The sequence below is a fragment of the Lacerta agilis genome, chromosome 10, assembly GCF_009819535.1.
Source record: "Lacerta agilis isolate rLacAgi1 chromosome 10, rLacAgi1.pri, whole genome shotgun sequence".
NCBI lineage: Eukaryota > Metazoa > Chordata > Lepidosauria > Squamata > Lacertidae > Lacerta > Lacerta agilis.
Window position 1 is genome coordinate 28,102,860 of NC_046321.1, and position 20,024 is coordinate 28,122,883.

The 20,024-nt window shown below is 43.0% G+C and overlaps 1 protein-coding gene across 2 annotated transcripts; it reads right to left on the minus strand.

The window, feature by feature from the left end:
- Positions 1-2,840: 2,840 nt before the first annotated feature.
- CBX6 (chromobox 6) lies at positions 2,841-13,214 on the minus strand. Of its 2 annotated transcripts, none has more exons than XM_033163480.1 (5): positions 13,015-13,214; positions 12,832-12,875; positions 12,484-12,549; positions 12,296-12,362; positions 2,841-4,566 (listed from the first exon to the last, which is right to left on the minus strand). In XM_033163480.1, exons 1-5 carry the CDS (start codon positions 13,081-13,083, stop codon positions 3,610-3,612), a joined length of 1,203 nt encoding a protein of 400 aa, XP_033019371.1. In that variant the 5' UTR covers positions 13,084-13,214; the 3' UTR covers positions 2,841-3,609. The 2 variants fall into 2 exon arrangements, with proteins under 2 accessions (XP_033019371.1, XP_033019372.1); XM_033163481.1 differs by having other exon boundaries at positions 2,841-4,512; positions 13,015-13,212.
- Positions 13,215-20,024: the final 6,810 nt, after the last annotated feature.

The following is a 20,024-nucleotide window of genomic DNA, read 5'->3' on the forward strand; positions in this document are numbered from 1 at the left end:
CCCTGCTTTCACACCTCAAAGGCATCAACTGGCCTGATCCAACAGGCTCTTATGTTCTTAATCCCAGTCCAATGGCTGCTGTTCTAAGTAGACTAGAAGAAATCAGCATGGTACCACCTCATCAGCCATCACTGCACCAAAATTATGGTGCTGGATGCATCCTGTGTTGGCACCATGGCACAAGAGTAGCTAGTATCTGTATTCAGGAAACAGAAGCTTGTGACATGAGTGCCAGGCGGCATCCCACTTTCATACTAAAGCTACTTCACGTTATTGGAAATATTAATTCCTATTTGTTTATCAAATGCCACACTAACTAATCTGTGCAGAAAGTAGACATCTGAAGACACACTTTCAATACACACCCTGGAACCAGTATGGTGTAGAGGTTTGCATGTTGCAGTGGATCCGGGGGACCAGGGTTCAAATTACCACTCAGTCATGAAGCTCACTAGGTGAATTTGGACCAGTCACTATCTCTCAGCCTAACCTACCTTACAGGGTCATTGTGAAGACGAGAGGGAGAACCACAAGTGCCATGTTGGGATCAGACTAGGGATGTGGGATGCAGTAAGTAGTGGAATATAAATGTAATTCTAATAATAGCTAAATTCACACTCTGGGCAAGGGTTTATTCCACTGCCTTCAAACAGGTGTGTCCCCTCATCCCACTGCTTTGAGTGTCATGAAGGAGAAATGAAAAACTGTGTTTAACATATCATGCAAACCTGCCTTCTCACCACACCATTTCTAGTATGGGACTTTTTTTCTGGAACAAATTCCAAAGCTATTGTTGAGCCCCGTCCTCCTTTCACTACTGACAAGTTGGAGGGGGGGAGCCAACCTGATGCCATTGGAGGTACCATACATGAAATCAGTCAGCTTCTAACAGACAACAGCTTCCAACACCTCCAAGAAAGGTGAATGTCCTACTCTTGAAACACAGAGAAACCAAAGTGACAAGAGACTCTAGGGAAGGGCGCGGGGTGGGGGTGGGAATCTGCCAAGAACACATGTTAAAATATTTGAAGAGCTTCCTATTAAAATTCCCTTTTATATTGTCCATTTACTTTTTTCAAATATTAGACATACTTCAAAACCATACACCACACAAACATACCAAGCAATCTCAAAACACGATTGACTAGTATGCACCCCCACCCAGTATAATAGTTCCTCTCTTGCAGCTTCATAAAATATTTCATTTTTTTCTCCTTTAAAGTCTTCTCTTTAATACAAGTCTCCCTGCTCCATCTCCCATTATACACCTCTTCCCCACAACCCAACCCACCCACCTTTGAAGCTACAGCCATTAAAATAAACTCCCATAAAAAACCCTCCACACTTCCTTTTGAGGCAAAGCAATGATACAGCCTGTCTCACTGAACTCATGAAAAACAACGAACAGCTATTTCAAAGCATGCGCCTGTGGAATTACAAGAAGCCTTAGACTTACACATTAGTAGAAGGAGTGTGGAGGAACTTAAGCCTGCACACCATGTAGATTTCACTTGTTTTGAAATAATTTTAAAAGACACAAAAGGTGTTGTATGATAGAATAAAGGAAAACCAACATTTTGAATATGTCTTAGGTACTGACTACACTCAAACTGTCACAGACAATCACACTGTTTAACATTATACATTTTGCTTATGGTAGGCATCTCTATATATAGACACTCATATTTAAGATTATTAATAAGGTATTACCACACACCATCTCTCAATCCTGTACTTGGCCAAGTCCAGGTTTCTTTTTAAACACAAATATACCCAAGTGGAACTTTGCAAAGTCAATGAGGAAAAGGTGAGACAGCTTTAAAAGGTTTGAAGTCCTTCCTAATGTGAGATGCCAATGAGCTAAAATGCCACAATTTTTGCAGCACCAGTCTTTACATGTATTGTTAAATAATTAACTCAATGTAAAACTGAACAAAATAACTAAGCAAGCCCTTGAAAGGAAGAAAGTTCACACAGGAATAAAGAGAGATGCCATTAAGAACTGAATGCAGTTATTTCAGTGACAGCATAGCATGCAGACAAGCCCTTGAGAAATATTATTACCTCACACACACACCCCTTCCCCCAAAAAAACAATGTAACAAAGATTACAAATAGTATGACAGGCAACACTGCACGCACACATGCCACTGGTAACAAAACAGAGGCACCCAGGAGGGGAAAGAGAAACTTGCAACAAGGCTAGAACGTAAGATGGCAGAAGAAACACAGAGCAGAACTTTGCAGAAATTGTTTTACTTCTGCAGTGAACCTTGGACACAAATATATGTGTTTGTGGTTATTAACCCATTATACAGGATGTTGAGGAGAAAGCAAAAGAAGACACATTTTTACCTCCTTCCAAGACAGGCTGTAAAGGTATCAGTCAGAAAGAATTCATGAAAAGCAGCGTGTTGTTGGCAGGTGGATGGGAGGGAGAGGCGAACACACACTGCACATGCACTCCACACACACACACACACACACACAAAGATCCAAGAGACACACAGTAAGATTTTACAATAGGTTCTTAGCACCTTTGGTTGGCAACTGTAGAAGCAGTTTGAGATCCTAGGAATTGTAGATGCGAATGTTCTTCTATTTCACTCACCTAGAGAGAGATGCAGATGGGGAAATGTGCAACAAGCAGGCCCTCCTTCTACCCACCTCACTGGAAGGATGATGGAGTTAAGTTAATAAGAACAGGGTTCACTCTCACTGCACAACTCTTCCATCCCTCCTACATTGGAAGATGGATGTGTGGCTCCTCTCCTTTTCATCATAGGTTTCAGGAAGGGGACACACATGCCTCAGACTTTAAGAAGAGGAAGGATCAGGGCACAAGACCGACAACTTAAGAAAGCTGAAGAAACTCTAGTTTGGCCTGCCACAAAAAAAATGTGCAGGGTGTCCTAGAACCAGGCTGAGAAATGGTTCAAGACAGATGGGAGTGATAGAATGTGCCTAGGCTGACTCCAAGGGCTACCACAATTACCAAGTTAGCACTTTGGCATATGCAAGGAGGAAGAGTGCCCAGGAGCAGGATGAAAATTTAGGGCACATAAGTTTCCCCAGATGTTCTGTAGCAGCCCCCACCTAATCATGTGATCTACTCTCCAACCTCCCTTCCCCTTAAAAAGCTGCTTCTTCCTAGGGTATAGTCAATACAATCTCACCAAAGCTACAGATATAAGAGCAAGGTGAAAGGTACAGAGGTGCAGAGTTGGAAAACAGGAATGCCGACTCTGCCTGTGTTGACCAAAGAATCTGTTTCATTAAAGAGGATGGAAAAGCAAATCCTTCCCCTCTTAAACATACCAACCCATTCACCCAAGTTCTTATTCACCAGGTCCAAGTCAGCGCAACATAACCCTTGAAGATAAAAGGGAAACTCATGCCCCACCATAACCCCTAGCAGCTGTGACATTTGGAAACTTCAAACACATCCATTCCCATTCCTCTACTACCATCTTAATTTCCAAGCAAAGAGAGAAAGAATGGATAAGGAGGAGAGAGAAGAAAACAGGCATTCACACCATGCATGATCTTGCAGTAGAGCCTCCCTGTCCCTTCCCCCTCCCCCCAACCGCACTGAAGGAAGGCAGCCTCTCATTTGCTGCCTCCACTACCACCTCCAGCTGCTGCCACCTTTTCAAAATCCTCTGCATTGCAGAATTCCTTGATGGTGACCGTCAGAAGGTTGCTGGTGACATCAGTGACCACCACATTAGAGCAGGGAGACATTTCAGGGCGCCAATCCCCAGCCTCCTGCTCTGGGTCAGAGGAGGATGGAGATGATGGCATCTGACCCCCTCCTCCGGAAGGAGACCGCTTGCTGGTGGCTGCTGATTCTGGTGGAATTGATAGATCAAGGACTTCTGATTCGCGCCAGTCAGGAATGGCTGGGCTTAGAGTCTCAGGAAGCAGCTTTGGTGGGGAATCATCTGGATCAGATGAGGAGTGTGGAGCTGGTGAGGGGCAGTCAGAGGAGCTGGAACTGCGGGCATCATAGGCAGAAGAGCCCACGAGCCCACAAGAGGCACCCTGGGAGCCTCCTGCCTCTGTCTTCCCCTCCAAGGATGGGACTGGAGCGGACGGCTTGTTGTACAGCGGGAAGTTTCCAAACTTCATGTGGCGGATCTGGTTACGAAGCATGCTCTCGCTGAATTTCTTGCTCTTGCCAATGACACGGTTTCGTGAAGGTATCTTGGGCCGAGCCAAACTTCCTCCCCTGCTTCCCACTTTCCCATCTTTATCAATAACCTTCAGGTTGAGAATAATGCGACTGCGCTTGGGCTCACGAGGCTTCACCTTGCGGTTGATGATGCGGACAGTCTCTGAAAAGGGAGAGACAGGAGGCCGGATGCCAGTGCCCCCGCCAACTCCACTATTCTGGGGGTCTGGGCGGGGCAAAGGGCGCCGAGACATACGGTGGCATCGCCGGATGTCCTTCTTCAGTCGGTGCACTGCAGCACTGGAGTGGAGTTTGGGAGAGGATGTGCTAGAACTAGGCTTGACAGAAAAATGTACATCCCCAATGTGTAGGGCCTCCGCCTGGGCCCGAGCCTGCAGTGGAAAAAATTGAGTTAGATGGGAATAAATCACATTCTGCATAATAAACTGAAGTCTTAAGGATACGAAGCCTAACTGGAGAAAGTGAGGCTGAGCTCTGCACAGGCCTGGATTTCAAACTTAGCATGTCCCCAACCCAAAATGAATTCATCTGACCAAGCATAAATCACCCTAATAGTGGAATCCATGAAATCTATTTCCATACATTTTCACCCTGGGTTTTGAATTACAGTTTGGGATACTGGGATTGTTCAAGACTTAAAGAACATTAGGAGATGCTCTTCAAAGAACATTTGTTAGTTATTACTGAGGCTATTCATTTAGCAGACTGCAGCACAGCACAGGTTAAAATCTACCAAAACTTTACGTGTTACAGGAGAGTTTTCAAAGTAAGCATTTAAAAGAAAGGCATTTTTTCCCTGTAATACGTACAAACAATGTATTGAGGTGACTTGCAACCAGAACATTACATCCACCACTACTTAGAAGTAAAGCTAGCTAGGATAACATCAGTTCTCCCACAAAAATGAACAATAAATGCAATTAATTCCATTTGGAAAAGGCTTATTCGATCCTGCTTTAGGTCATACAAAAGCTTTTCCACTCTGTGCAACAAAACAGAAATCCATTAGAAAAATCATCAGGGTTTGACTAAACCATAAGTAAACGAAGCAAGATTTAAGAAAGGATATTATGTGGCGCTGTGGGTTAAACCACAGAGCCTAGGGCTTGTCAATCAGAAGGTCAGCGGTTCAAATCCCCGCAATGGAGTGAGCTCCCGTTGCTCGGTCCCTGCTCCTGCCAACCTAGCAGTTTGAAAGCACGTCAAAGTGCAAGTAGATAAATAGGTACTGCTCCAGCGGGAAGGTAAATGGCGTTTCCGTGTGCTGCTCTGGTTTGCCAGAAGCGACTTAGTCATGCTGGCCACATGACCCAGAAGCTGTATGCCGGTTCCCTCGGCCAATAAAGTGAGATGAACACCGCAACCCCAGAATCATCTGTGACTGGACCTAATGGCCAGGGGTCCCTTTACCTTTATTATGCCATTAACATGCAGATTAAACTTTTAAATATACAATATTAGGTCATACAGACTATTGGCTAGGAATATAGGACTTCTTTATTCCATCTTCAGCTGGTATGTCAGGCCACAGCTGTTCCTGGACAGGCATTGCTTGGTTACAGTGATGCAGGCCTTGGTAACCTCTAAACTGGACTCCTGCAATGTGCTCTATGAGGATTTACCCTTGAAGTTGGTTCAGAAAATACAACTAATGCAGCTAAACTAAGCTATGGACCTTATTTGAGGAATTTAAGTGCAGTTTCCCCAATGTTCCTCTATTAAGATACAACTATAGCTTCCAGCATTAAAGTGAGCTGAGACATTCCTGGTCAAATCCCATCTCATCCATGAAATCAGTACTCTTGGGTCACCTGTAAGCCATGACGATGATACGTCAATATGAGGATTACTAAATGAATATCCCTTCTGCCCTTGTAATAAAGGATAGTATAATATCTACACCATCACACCCTAGAATGCACGCTTTGGCAAAATATATGCGAATTTCATATTTGATTTCCTATATGCTGAAAAGATTTTTCAATACTTCTTCATATATACCTTCTTTTGTTAGAGGGTACAAAAACAAAAAGTGTAAGTGAATAATTCCAATTTTGCCACTTTTGAAAATATTTGTAGGCAGCTAAGTACAACACACAAGGCTTGTGTGTAATAGGTTCCCCTTACTGCTACTTAGCAATTTTTAAATAAAAAACACTAAACATTACATCTCTTATGAGACAACATAATTTCAGTACCTTATCTTCAATTTAGTTTTATATGACACTGTTGAATTTGTTTTAGTTTACTATAAAAGGTCCTCTCCCTTTTAGAAAACTAACATCCCATTGTGTGATGCCTACAACTAGACATTTAATATAGACCAGCTGAACTGGCCAAGTCATTCAATGTGCTAACAAAAATAGCTAACTTCTGTATTCAAATACCACCAGACTAACCAAGTGCATCTATCGCCCCCCTTAGTTCAATTAGCTTTTCCCACCATCTGATGCCTGCAACAAGAATTGCAGGCAAATGCTTCTGTTCCTTCCCATTTTCTTCCTACTTACTTTCGCACACAGATCTATTAGCATCAAAGACTCTGGTTATGCAGCAGCTCGAAAAGTAATAATAACTAGGAATAGAGAGGAAGGGGATAAAAGAGAGATGCTATCATAGGAGAGACAACTGAATGTAAAAGGAGTAGGGATGAAAGAAATTGGCAGGGGGTGGGATGGGCAGAGGTACAAGATACGTGTGAAAGGAAAATGGAAGAATAAATGCCAAGAGATGAGTAAAAAATACTTTGAGTGGCATGAGGGGGATGGAAGGGGGAAATATACAAGAAGCTTTCTCTGCTTAGAGCCTCTGGATCAGTAAATTCTACCTAAAATGGAAAGGCTGAGTCACACCTTCAGAGCCAATGTCTATACTTCACTTGAGACAACAGCATGAAAAAAAGTACAGTGTTACCATTCAGCTAGTTTAAATGCATGCAAAATAAGCAGTGTTCCATCATTGCAATAACTGCTGATAACACAATCACCTTGCCATACATACTGTGCTTTCTTTCAAATGCTGAGGAGTAACTCTCTAGTCAACCAGTAAGGTAAGTTGGCAAAGCAGAGATCATCAGAATCTCATAATTATATTAATTTCCACCTCCCATGCACCTATGGCACTGTACTAATTTTCTAAATACCGGTAACCTCTCCCTCTTTAATGTTTAATATTGCAAATCCCATATTACTAACAACATACTTAACAAATGTCCACACCTTTAAGAGAAGCTCCACAAAATGATAAAGAAACTGGATGTGGCGATACAAGCATATAAAAGCAGTTTATCTATATTTCTTTGATCAGGAAACCTAGTTTTGGGAAATGAATGTAATTTTGTAATATTGGGTAGCTAAACAATGCACTAAGAATTAGTCAGACTACAGACGTATGCATTTGTGCTTTGTGCTGCATTTTAAAAGTGGTTTTTCCAAGCAAGTTCACAGATCAGTTCATTCAAATTACTGTAATACAAAGTTAACATGTTTCTTTCCAATGAGGACTTGTGTGAAGTACCACACAGAGCATAAACTATGAAATTTGATACTGCAAGATGCAGCAACGACTGCCAACTTGGACAGGCTTTAAGAAGTGTTTAGAAAAATTCATGGAGGATAAAACTATCAATAGCTACTAGTCATGATGGCTGTCCTCTACCTCCAGCATCAGAGGTGATATGCCTATGAATACCAGTCACTGATGAACAACAGCAGGAGAGCATGATTATATTCAAGTCCTGTTTGTGGGCTCCCCAGAAGCATTTGGTTGACCACTGCTAAACAGGATACAGCATGGCTCTTATGTTCTAGTGTTCATGTTCATGAACTGATTATACTTCTGGTTTGTTTGTTTTTAAATCCCCCATAAGCAGAAACTGGATTATTTGGTTATACCTTGCCAGAAGTTCTATTTTTAATATTTGTGTCTTTAGGGGAATACCACTCAGTGCTATACTTAATTTATTCTATTGATTACTCATAGTTCAGCTTCCACTTCTGCAAACCTACATAAACAGAAAATATTAGCACATTAGCTGTACAGGTAGGAGTTTTTGTCTTTTTTAGAAATCATTCAACCCTTCTTTCTCGGACATCACTTTTTGCAGACCACACTTTCTGCACACCCTGGTAGTGAAATATTGCTATCAGTTCAGAAAATAAACTCAGAAGCAGTGATGAACATAGGAAGTTGCCTTATACTGATCGAACTCAGAATGACTGATACTGACTGGCAGTGGCTGTCTAGAGTTTCAAGGCAGAAGTCTCTCCAAGCCCTATGTGGAGATGCTGGCGGCTGAACCTGGGACATTTTGCAACCAGAGCATGTGCTCTTACCACTGGGTAGATGGCAATAGTAGGCAGGATTATCTTCTGTCCAGGTTCCATCATTGGAGACAGGGGTATTGCCTCTACCCTCACCTGACTCTAGTGTATGCAAAATTCCACAGCTACCCAAACAGTACTGAATTATAACTTTCAGGATCTTCCCCTGCCCCTATTCCACAAGCTGTGTCCAAAACTTGAGTAAGAGTTGCTTACTAGAACTCAAAGACTTACTGCTACGAGACATATTTTCCATGAACTATAACAAACAAACTCAGATAAAATTAGTCCTCAGCCACAAAGCCCAATGGCCAACTGAAGGAGATTGTGTTCTACCTGACCAGCCCAGCACTTACCCCTTCTCACAGTAGGTTAACACAATTTTCTAGCAGCTATATACTCACAAAAGCCTGTAAAATGTACATAACTGCAAGCATTTTCTTGCATGCTTTTAAATCAGTAACTTCTCATGAACACAGTATAAAGCACCTGATGCAGTGACTAAAAGGTAATATATAAAGGGATATTTTTATCCATTCTGAGAGTAAAAGAAGTCGTGCAGACTACGCTACTCATACGGTTAAAATTCTCCCTTTATGTATTACCTTGAGTCAGTAAATTTCTAAATGGATGTTTATCCTATGTAGCAACTGTGTGCAAGTTGCTAAAATCATCAGTTTCTGCTCTGGGAGGTTCAAACATCTTGTAACTACAGTGGTACCTCTGGTTACGTACTTAATTCGTTCTGGAGGTCCGTTCTTAACCTGAAACTGTTCTTAACCTGAAGCACCACTTTAGCTAATGGGACCTCCCGCTGCTGCTGTGTCGCCAGAGCACGATTTCTGTTCTTATCCTGAAGCAAAGTTCTTAAACTGAAGTGTTATTTCTGGGTTAGCGGAGTATGTAACCTGAAGTGTATGTAACCCGAGTTACCACTGTACATGAGCAAAGCTCTCCTCACCTGATTCCCCCTGGCTGAGAATAAAAGAAATGGCACTGAGGGAGATAAAGAGGGTTCCAAAATTCTAACTTAAATAAATTGTAGAAGATGAAAAGCAAAACTGATTTTTAAGGGAACAGAGAAAGAACTACTTGTCAAAGAATGCAGCCCCTCCCCCCATTTTTCTGTAGACCACAAGCTACATCCTGCAAACTGTGACTGGGAAATTCCCTAGAGAACTAAGAATCCATTACTTGCTACTGACCATCTAATTTATTCCTACTAGCTTACATCTACCCACCTTCATGTTTACAATTTATATGATGGCCCAGCATCACATTCTTTGCAACCCAGAGAGTTGTTCAGTACAAAGCAGGTCATACGTAAGTTAATGCATTATAGAATGACAAAGTGGCCCTGTACTTACACAAGGCCAAGCTGATGTGCATACAATATTTGAGTTTCTATTATCCCAGAGCACCTGAATGCTATCTTGGAAAGCATTTGAAGTGGTTGTTGTTGTTGTTGTTGTTGTACCACCATCAATTCAAATATTCAAATGCATTCCAAGATAGTGTTCAGGTACTCTAGGAGAATGTAATATAGCTGAGTCCAAATCTGCCTCAAGTGTTTCATACTACACAAAGGACTATCCAACGTACATGCATCTACTTTCCTTGGAGTCTTCTGCAGACAAGAATCTATGAGGGATTATATACTTTAAGTCAACTAATTTAGACCACAAATGATTTAATCATGTCAAAGTTATCTATAAAGTAATCTGGAAAAGTATGTGCAAATATGCTACTACCTTTATCATTGGTATTTTCCTCTTCAGTTACATGTAAGGTGATCTTCCTAGCTAAATCTAACAAAGCTGTCTGCCTCATCTCTGGTATATGTGTGGTACTGAATACCAAGCCACAGACAATGGAACACAATATTCTTTATTGCAGGAATGGCCATTTGGTAGTCATCTGGCAACTAGCACCATGTTTTATCAATTAATATGCCCCAATTCAAAAGTTAAACTTCTTTGATTTTGCATATAAAATGTATATAAACATACATATGTGAATACAATGCTATGCCTGACACACACATTTCATTAAGCATAAAGCCTTTACTACTAGAGGATGTCTATTATTATGGAGCCCAGCCACTTATGAAGATATCAGTTTGTACATAGTAAATATCAACTATAGTCGTACCTTGGTTGTTGAACGCCTTGGTACTCGAATGTTTTGGCTCCTTAACACTGCAAACCTGGAAAGAAGTGTTCCAGTTCGCGAACATTTTTTGGAAGCCAAACGTCTGTTTTGGCTGTCGGCATTGTTTCCGGGGCAAATCAGAAGCGAACCTTGGTTTGCAAATGTTTTGGAAGTCGAACAGACTTCGCGAACGGATTCCGTTTGACAAGGTAAGACTGTACTGTAGCCCCAGAGTACTGCCATCAACCTTGTTGCCATTTTGGTGTCTTTTTGTTTTCCTGGGCATTTGGGAACCACCAATGATTTGACAGATGGTTAAATCTATGTTTAAAATAAGGTTTATGTGATTTTATAATTGCATTTTTTACTTTGGTTGTAAATTGCTTCAGGACATTTAGTGGGCAGCAATGTATAAATTGAATAAATTGAAACCACTGTCTGGGAAAATGAGTGGCCCCTCACAAATATATTAAATTAGTCATCCTTAGCTTAATATAGCAGTGGGGGACCTGCAACCATCCAGATATTGTTGAATTACAACTGTCATTAATCCTGACCATTGGCCATGCTGGTTCTTATGGAGGTCAGGATTTTCTGAATCATTTGCATCTGCAAATAAACTATCCAGTTAGTTTCCAGGTCAAATAAATTATCAGACCACCTATGTCATCAGAAGTCAAATGCTATACAAAATCATCTTTATAAGTCCTGAATGAATATTTAGGAATTTGCTGAGAAGAGTGGTGGAATTTCCACAACCAAGGTTTCCTTAGTCCTGACAAAGTGCAAATATCCATTTTTGGCATTAAAATCTTTATTCTCCATGATAGATCATCCTTTTCCAAACTGTTTATACTGGTTTAAATGCCAACTCTGCAAACCCTCCTCAGCATTTGAGGTTCAGATTTCTACCCATGCTTCCAAAATTCACATCAGTAAGAGCTTCTACTTTAAAGAAGCTGAAAGCAGCATTAGTGAGAACCGGAACCCCAGCCCACACTGCCTCAGCAAGACTGGAAGGAAGTTTAAACTCTGATATACACATACACTTTTCTCACTTTTTACAGACAAGAGGCCTCAAGGCAGGTTTTAGTGCTGCAATCACAATAGCCTTAAACAAATGCTATTTTGGACTGTCTGGTCCAGAAAGTTCCTGTGCACTTCTGCATTTCCAAAGTTTAATTATTTTCTTTCAATAATAGTTTAAAAACTACTAGTTTTCATTGCCCCCTCTTCAAAGTTCTGAGAAAGCACTAAACAACAAAGCCTTTAGACAAGTCTGTGAAAAAGGGTGGCAAAGCACTGGCCCATTTTTAGATAGCAAGAAGTCATGAGGCCAAAAGGCCAACTTACATACACTTTCAGCAATCACTTTCAGTCAAAATGAAGATGGAAAGAGATCAAGAGCATATTTGTAGCTTTCCAATAATTTATAGCGTCCCTGGACACATACTGCAAAATAACATGTGAAGCTTTAATTTCTAACTACTTCCTTTCCCCAACTGACTCTGGTTTTTGTTTTATTTTTGCTGAGAGTTTTTAGTGGGCATTTAACCATACTGAGGTTATCAGATCACAGTACCTTGAACTGGTTCAATTAGAGCCAAGTTATTAAAGTGAGAGTTACCTTCAGCAGAAAAGTTTTGGGTTTGGGTCCTCTCTTCTTAGGTCCGTACAGCTCACGCTCACGTTCCCTTTGTGGGGGAGAAATTAAATGCTTTTAAAGAAAAACGTCAAACCTCTCCACTTCAGCAAACAAAACAAGTGATAACTCCTAACTCTCCCTCTGCTGTCCAGAATCAATCTCAAACTCACTTTTGCTCAAAGGCTGCAATTAGACGAGAATCCAAGATGTTCTCTTCAGGTTCCCAAGTGCTGTACCTGCAGAATTGCAGATGGACACAGTTACAAGCACATGCAAAGGAATGAAGGGGGGGGGGAGAGAGAAATATTAGCACATGCTGAGGAGTTCTTGGTGGGTGGGGAGGAGAAAAGGATAAAGCAACCCTACGGGCACTCTGTGAGTGAGTGAGTGTGCACGCGCACGCCTTGTGCGCACCCAGGGAAGGGACACATAATATTGGCCCAGCGAGAGGCCCACAGGAGGCGGGAACGGGGCTTCTTCACGCAGACAAGACAGAGAGGCGCTAGGGGGGAACTCACTTGATGGCCCAGCCTTTCCATTTCACCAGGTATTCGATGCGTCCCTGCAAAATACGGGGGGGTTGGCAGAGGGGAGGGGGGGAAAAGGAGAAACGGGAAGCGCAAGTTAAAGAGGTGGCAGCGGCAGAACCCCCCCCCCCAAGCCGAGCCCCCGGTCTGGGGCCTCGCTGGCCCGCTGCTCACCTTTCGGATCCGCCGCTTGATGATGGATTCGGCCGCGAACACCCGCTCGCCCACTGCAGACAGCTCCATTTTTGTTTATTTCTTATTTATTTCTCTCTATTTTGCTCAGCCCTCAGCAGCAGCAGCACCCACAGCCCATAATAATCCCGCCCGCTCCCTCGCCTTCCTTCCCTCACTCCTCAGTGTGTGACTGACTGACTGACTGAGGCGGGCGAGCGAGCGAGCGAGGGAGGGAATGGCTCTGAGGGCTGCTGCTCCCGCGACAGCGGCTCGAGGGGCTGGCTCGCGCCGTGAACTCGCACGCACGCACACACGCGAGCGCGCCCCCACCCCTGAGCGTGCGCACCGTCTTTACCCGCTCGCTCGCGCGCGCCGCCACGGAAAAAGGGGGCCGGGAGTGAGGGAGGGGACACGTGACGCGAGTAAAGCCCGCCTTCGGATTCGCGCGCCCCGTTGCTTAGTTTTTAGGGCTTTGCTTCTTCATCCCTCGCCTCCTTCTGAGCGAAGGGAGTAAGGTCTGCAGTGCGCAAGCGCGGACCCTTAAAGGAGCCGTGCGGGCAGCTTTTTGAAGAGCGGGAGGGTGGTGGACGTGCGGTAAGCAGAGGCAGGAAAGTACAGCGTGGACTCGCAGGCGGGGCAGCGCTCCCTCATCGCGCCAATGTTTCCCGCTATGCTTTCCATTTTCTCAGCGGCCCCTACCCGCTCATATTTTGCCTCATTTCTCTGCTCCTGCCTCTGCTCAGGTTGCGATTGAAGATTATGACCACGATGTTGTCATTGTCGCTGCAAATAAAAACAACACTTTCGAGGGCCGTCGCCTCCGGCAAAGTGCAGCCGGGTTGGTTTCATCTCGATGGGTGCTTAAAAAAGAAGAAGCAAATAGCTCTTTGACCCAGCCGAGAGAAAAGCAAAACAGTAGGATTCGAGAGCTCCTAACTCTTGAAACATCTTTCTGCAGGGGTGGGGAACATATTTGGAAAATAACACATTCCAGGCCATTTTAAAAGCAAGATTGAAATCGCATTTTCGATTTGCTGCTGAGTGTGATTTGATGGGGTCTTTGGCTGTAGGCCTTCAGCCCTGCAAAAATGTTGAGGCTTACACCAGCGATGGAGAATCTCCATCATGCATCAATATTTAGTGGGGTGTGCAGTGGTAAGATTTACTATTTTCTTTGCCCTCCTAAAAAAATAAGAATATGTTTAAAAAGGAAAAAAAATCCACAGGGGCTTTAATAGTACAGTCAATCCTATACTTGTTTACTCAGAAGTAAGTTCCACTGTAGGCTTACTCCTATGGAAAGTGTGTTTAGGATTACAGTCTGAAAGTCAACACACATCTCGTGTACACACACATAAACGCTTGAGAATCCAGCTCCTGTCACAATTGGTTGCTCTGATTCAGTCCTCCATACAAAAGGATATCACACAATCCTCGCCTCTCCCTACTCCACTCCTGGGTGTTTATTTTGTGTAGATTTACAGGCAATATGCAGGAAGTGGTGAGGAACATAGGAAACTGCCTTATAAGGAGCAGTCAGATACCACTGAGTATTGAACCTGGGACCTTATGCAAAGCAGGTGCTCTACCCCTGAGCTGCTACAGACCCTTCTCCAGGAGGGTAGTGCTGGAAGAAGGAAGCTGGAAATGGATACATAGAAACAAGCTGAATAAGATTCAGCACATCAAGCAATGATGAGGTAAATGGAAGGTCAAATAAAGGAAATCTTAAAAAAATTAACCAGTTCATCAATTACTTTCATGTGTTTTCTTCATTTGTTGAAGTTATTAGTTCCTGGGAGGAGCGTAGCTCATGCATCTCTGACATTGTAAATGGTATGTTTTGAAGCTTCACAGTCTCAGATGCTACCAAAGGAAGAGCAATTAATTTCCACCTCGTACATTACACTATGTAAATAAGAGAAATAGCCAAACAAAATGTGTGAATGGACACTTGGGCATATGGTCAGTGTGTTCATTATCAGACAAGCTCTCAGGGCTCTCATAATAAAAACAAAACTTTATTCAACATTTACGTTGAAGTGTGTAGGCAAAAGAAACCTAGTCACTAGCCTTCCCATATTGCTAGTGCTGAATAAATAGCAAGGACTGATTCACACCTGCATGTGTATCATTGAATAACACATGACTCAATGACTCACAGCTAAAGTTTCAAGCTGTGTTACACACATCCTGCCTCTGAATAGTGAAAACCAAGGGTAACAGTTTTCTTTGCAGAAGAGTACACTAGAGATTTACAGTGCAATCCTGTGGCTTAGCTGTCAACTTTCCCCTTTTTTAAAGGGGAATTCCCTTATTCCGAATAGTATTCCTCGCAAGAAAAGGGAAGAGTTGACAGCTATGTCCTGTGGAGGTCTACTTAGAAAAAAGTCACATTGTGCAGCATTACTTGCTCCCAGGTAAGCATGTGCAGGAGTTCAGCCTTATAATGTCTTTGTAATGTTTAATTTGCAACTATTACAAAACATAGCATTATGAAAGCAAACCAACACGTGAACAACATGCAACAAATATCTTGGCGAGCAGCTTGTGTAGCCATCCCCTGAGGCTCTATCAGCCCAGTTTCAGCCCTCTGTCAATTCAAACGGCATGCTGTTGTTTCTCTCACAAACGCATCTTCCAGATACTCTTCTCATATCCCACCCCAAGTTGATGTTCATGAGGTGACTGAAGTAGCTTCTGAGCTTCCAGTGGCTGCTGTGGGCTGTTTCACATATTACATTTTTACATGTGCGGATACAGACCATGCATGTGTGCATAGCAATTTAATAATGCGGGAATGCAACAGATATGGTTGTGTCCATATCTGCATCCATATCTCTTGTAGTTCCATATTTCTTGTACTTTTAGTCCGCATTTCAGGTCCAGATGGGCTTGCAGAGTATCTTACAACATTTAAGATACAGCAAAAAATGCTGCTAGAGTGGGGATACCCACCTGGGTTGAGTCTGGGAAGTTTGGAAGACTGCTGACTCTCCTCCCTCTGATGGCTTCAGTGATGGTACCTGGTAACTGGAGAGAGGGATTCTCAGCTGAATCCAGGCATGATGGAGGAATGCCTGGCTTATACATCAAATAGGTACACATGCCAGGCTGCTGAGACTAGCCATTGCATATATATGCACAGCAGTAAATATATGATGTGTGAAGCACTGCTATGCATGGGCCCTTTTAAACCAGACAGTGACTCTGTTACCCACAAGCCACCTTTTCAAACCATGTTCACAGCAAAAAGTAGCCAGACGCCACTGAATCTACCATTTGAATTGCAAGCCACTTTCTATGCTTTCAATAAAGTGGTTATCAGTAAAGTGGCCTGCCTGTGTCGCCCACTTTCTTTACATTGTACATAGCAATTAAGTGCTCTGATAAGCTGCAATGGTGCTTGATTACATTTCTGAAGCAATCAGCACTCTGGAGAGCACTTGCTACCTTGTTTTGTTTACAATCAGCAGATGCCCTGAAGGGGAAGCATACAAGGAAATTAAGCATGCAATCACTGTGCAGAGTCAAACTGACAAGGGACTTAATGGAGAAGTCTAAGGTCAGCCACATAATTAGGGCTCCACATGAGTCCATTTGAAATGCTTTCAGTGTCTCCCTTTATCCTGTTTTTTCTCCCTCTGTGGAACCAAGGTGGTAACATCACCACACCCTTGGGATGTTACTGTGAAAGCTGGTAATATAACTGGCTTAAAAGCCTGTTAGATGAACTGACAGCATAAATGGTTCTGCAAACTGCAATGCTTCAGAACCAACTTTACATCCATGGCTAGTCTAGATTTCTGTGCACACCCTCCAACTCCTCACAACTTGTCTTAAAGCCATTCAGTCATTTTGATTTATTTGATTATTAGAGTGCAAGAAGTCTGGAATGAGAACTATAACGAGGGGCAAGCTATTCATTTTGTAAACACAGTCCTTTACAGTGGTAAATGTTATGAAAAAGCATCGATGCCTCAGATCTGGATTGCTAAGGCACACAGATAAGGTTCTCTTAGCTTCACAGATACAGAACTTCCTGCCTCCCCCCCCCACCTCCCTCCAAGGCTAGCTTGCATACATTGAGAATGGGTTAAATATTCATATCTGAAAAACATGGATTGTTAAAAAGTTGAAAGCTGCCCTTGAATTGCAGACCCACCAGCCAAGGACAGTTTTGCATTTATGTTAACATCCAGTTTGATGAAGGTTAAATCTTCCTGCTGCAAGTGCTTCATAGTACTGAGACACCTTATTTGTCATCAAAACATGGGAGGCTGCCTTATACCAGGCCCAGACTGTTTGTCCAACCAGCCCAATAGTGTCTATGCATGCAGCAGCTTGCCAGCAGAGTAGGACTAACCAAGATCTCTCTAACTGGAAAAGGCAGGGATTGAACATGGGACTTTATGCAAGTATGCACTCTACTAATCCCTCCCTGCAGGGACCCTTGCTCCAAGCTTGCAGAAGCATGCATGCCTCTCTGTATTATTTTTACTACATAGCCAGTCTAGGGCAGTTGTGGGGAACATTTAGCCCCTCAGATGTTGCTGAGCTATAACTCTCATCAGCCCCAGGAAGCATGGCCAATGGCCAAGGGTGTTGGGAGTTGAGGTTCATCAACATTTGGAGAGCCCACACCTGGTCATGGAGCTTCAGATGTTGTTGGACTACAAATCCCATAATCTCTGACCATTGGCTAAGTTGGCTGGGGATGATGGGAGTTGTAGTCCAACAACATCTAGGGACCAAAGGTTGACAAATACTGTAGATCAGGCATCCCTAAACTCCGCCCTCCAGATGTTTTGGGACTACAACTCCCATCATCCCTAGCTAACAGGACCAGTGGTCAGGGATGATGGGAACTGTAGTCCCAAAACATTTGGAGGTCCGAGTTTGGAGATGCCTGCTGTAGATACTTATCTAGGTCCTAGCAATATGGATGTGGGAATAGGGAATGAGGAACTTGTGACACTTCAGGTGTTGTTGGATTCCTGACTCCCATGGTCAAGGGTAAGAGATTTGGGGAACTATAGTCCAGCAACACTTGCAGAGCTGCAGGGTCTGCATTCCTGCTCTAGCCTCAAGCCTTGGCAGTGGCTCTTAACTCAATATCATTCATTATCTTAGCTGCAGTAATGCTTACCCAGCTACCTCATAACTTCTGCAGCACTGTTTGGCATGCTATTCAACTCATTACATTATGGCAATGCCTCTTCTTACACTTTTAAGACAGCATATTTCTTCTATACTATCGCTTCATTCAAAATAACAGTGCCAGGGCTTAATGTGTCAGATTCAAACCAGTGCCTAACCATGCGGTAGACCTAAGAACAGCCTATTAAGTCACTTTTGTAGCACTAAAGTAATTTCACAGGCAGATGGATAGGTTATTGATCACCCCTTTCAAGTTAGAATACTTACTGTGTGGTATTTTCCTTTAGATATGTGCCAGCAAAAGAGAGAGAGAAATTTTATTGGGTGTTTTTTTATATAAAAAAAACCCTCACCCACTTGTTTAGTACTGTACTGTTGTGTCAGCCAAATGGTTGACATTTTGACTGAAAGCTTCCTCTCTCTCTTATTGGCTCAGTGCAAGCAGAGTCCAGACAGCTAGCTTCAAGTGTAGATTCAAAACACTTAACCTTCATCAAGTCACTTTTCATCAAGTCCTCCCATCCTGTCCAGCAGCTATGGAAACCTATGCAACAATCTAGAAAGCAACTCTCATCATTTGAAGGCTTGCTGTTGTATTCTGCAGGACTGTGGACATTATCTTTGAACAGCAGACCCCATCTTTGTGTCCCAGGCACATTTTAGCCCCACCCCTTCACCCTCAAATTCCAAAAGCAGTTTGTTGAATTGTTGGAGAGCTGTATTCAATAAAGAAAAACCTTGGTTGGTTGCAAAGAATTTATTTCAAGGGCCTCTGGCTTGTAGACCAGCTACGCTTGCACGGATCAGGTATCCCAACCTTTTCCAAGTCTTCTCCATAGTGATTAGGAGTGAGAAACTTGTGGCTCCTCAACTCATGGTGGATTACAGCTCCCATCTTTTCTCACCATTGGCCATACTGGCTGGGTCTGGGTCACATCCACACATTTAAAGCACTCTTATTCCACTTTAGGAGTCATGGCTCTCCCCCAAAGAATCCTGCAAACACTAGCTTGTTATGGGAGCTGAGAGCATTAACAAACCAGATTTCAAGTTTCTTGGGGCAGGGGGAGCCGTGACTCCTAAATGTTGAATAAGAGTGCTTTAACTGTATGATGTGGATGTGGCCTTGGTCTAGTTCAAGAGCACATGGAAATGGGTACAGTGATCCACCACAGAAATCTGTTTAGGCACACAGATAAACCTGTTTGTGTGGAGGTCAGAAATTTATTGTATTAACTCAGCACTCCCAGATTCCCACTATTTTGGAGTGGGATTCAATCATATACTGGCAAATTCAGGTCACCCAAATGTAGTTGACGGGGAATTTTTATGCAACAAACCTGCTTCTCCAAAAGATCAGATTTTTTGCAGTAAGGTGAAATGCACCAGAAAGCATGAGATAACACTTGCTTTGATGCAGCGGCATCTAACCTCTCTGCCAACCAATCAGAATGAACTGCTCATCAAATAGCCAACATCATCTCATTTACCAGAAAATAAATTCCGATGCATGCTCAATAAACCAGTTGTCTGTGGACCAAGAGCCGTTCCTTTCCTTTGCCTATTCCCCTGGCTCAGACACGGATGGGTGCATGAGCAGAGCTTTCTTTGTTTTTCCTGCCCCACCCTCAACTCTGCAAAATATCCATAATACAGCCAGAATGTTGGTTTATGTCTTGAACTGCTGTAAGCTGGCAGCTGCAGAAAGCCTGAGATTCTTACTCCAGTGCTCTTTGCTACAATAATTCTTTAGCAACGCCGCATACAGCCAGCTGTTGAAATCTCTTTCAGTTACGATACTGGTCCCAGGAGATCTGGCTTCAACTCCGCTTGTGAAGTAAGTTTAGAAA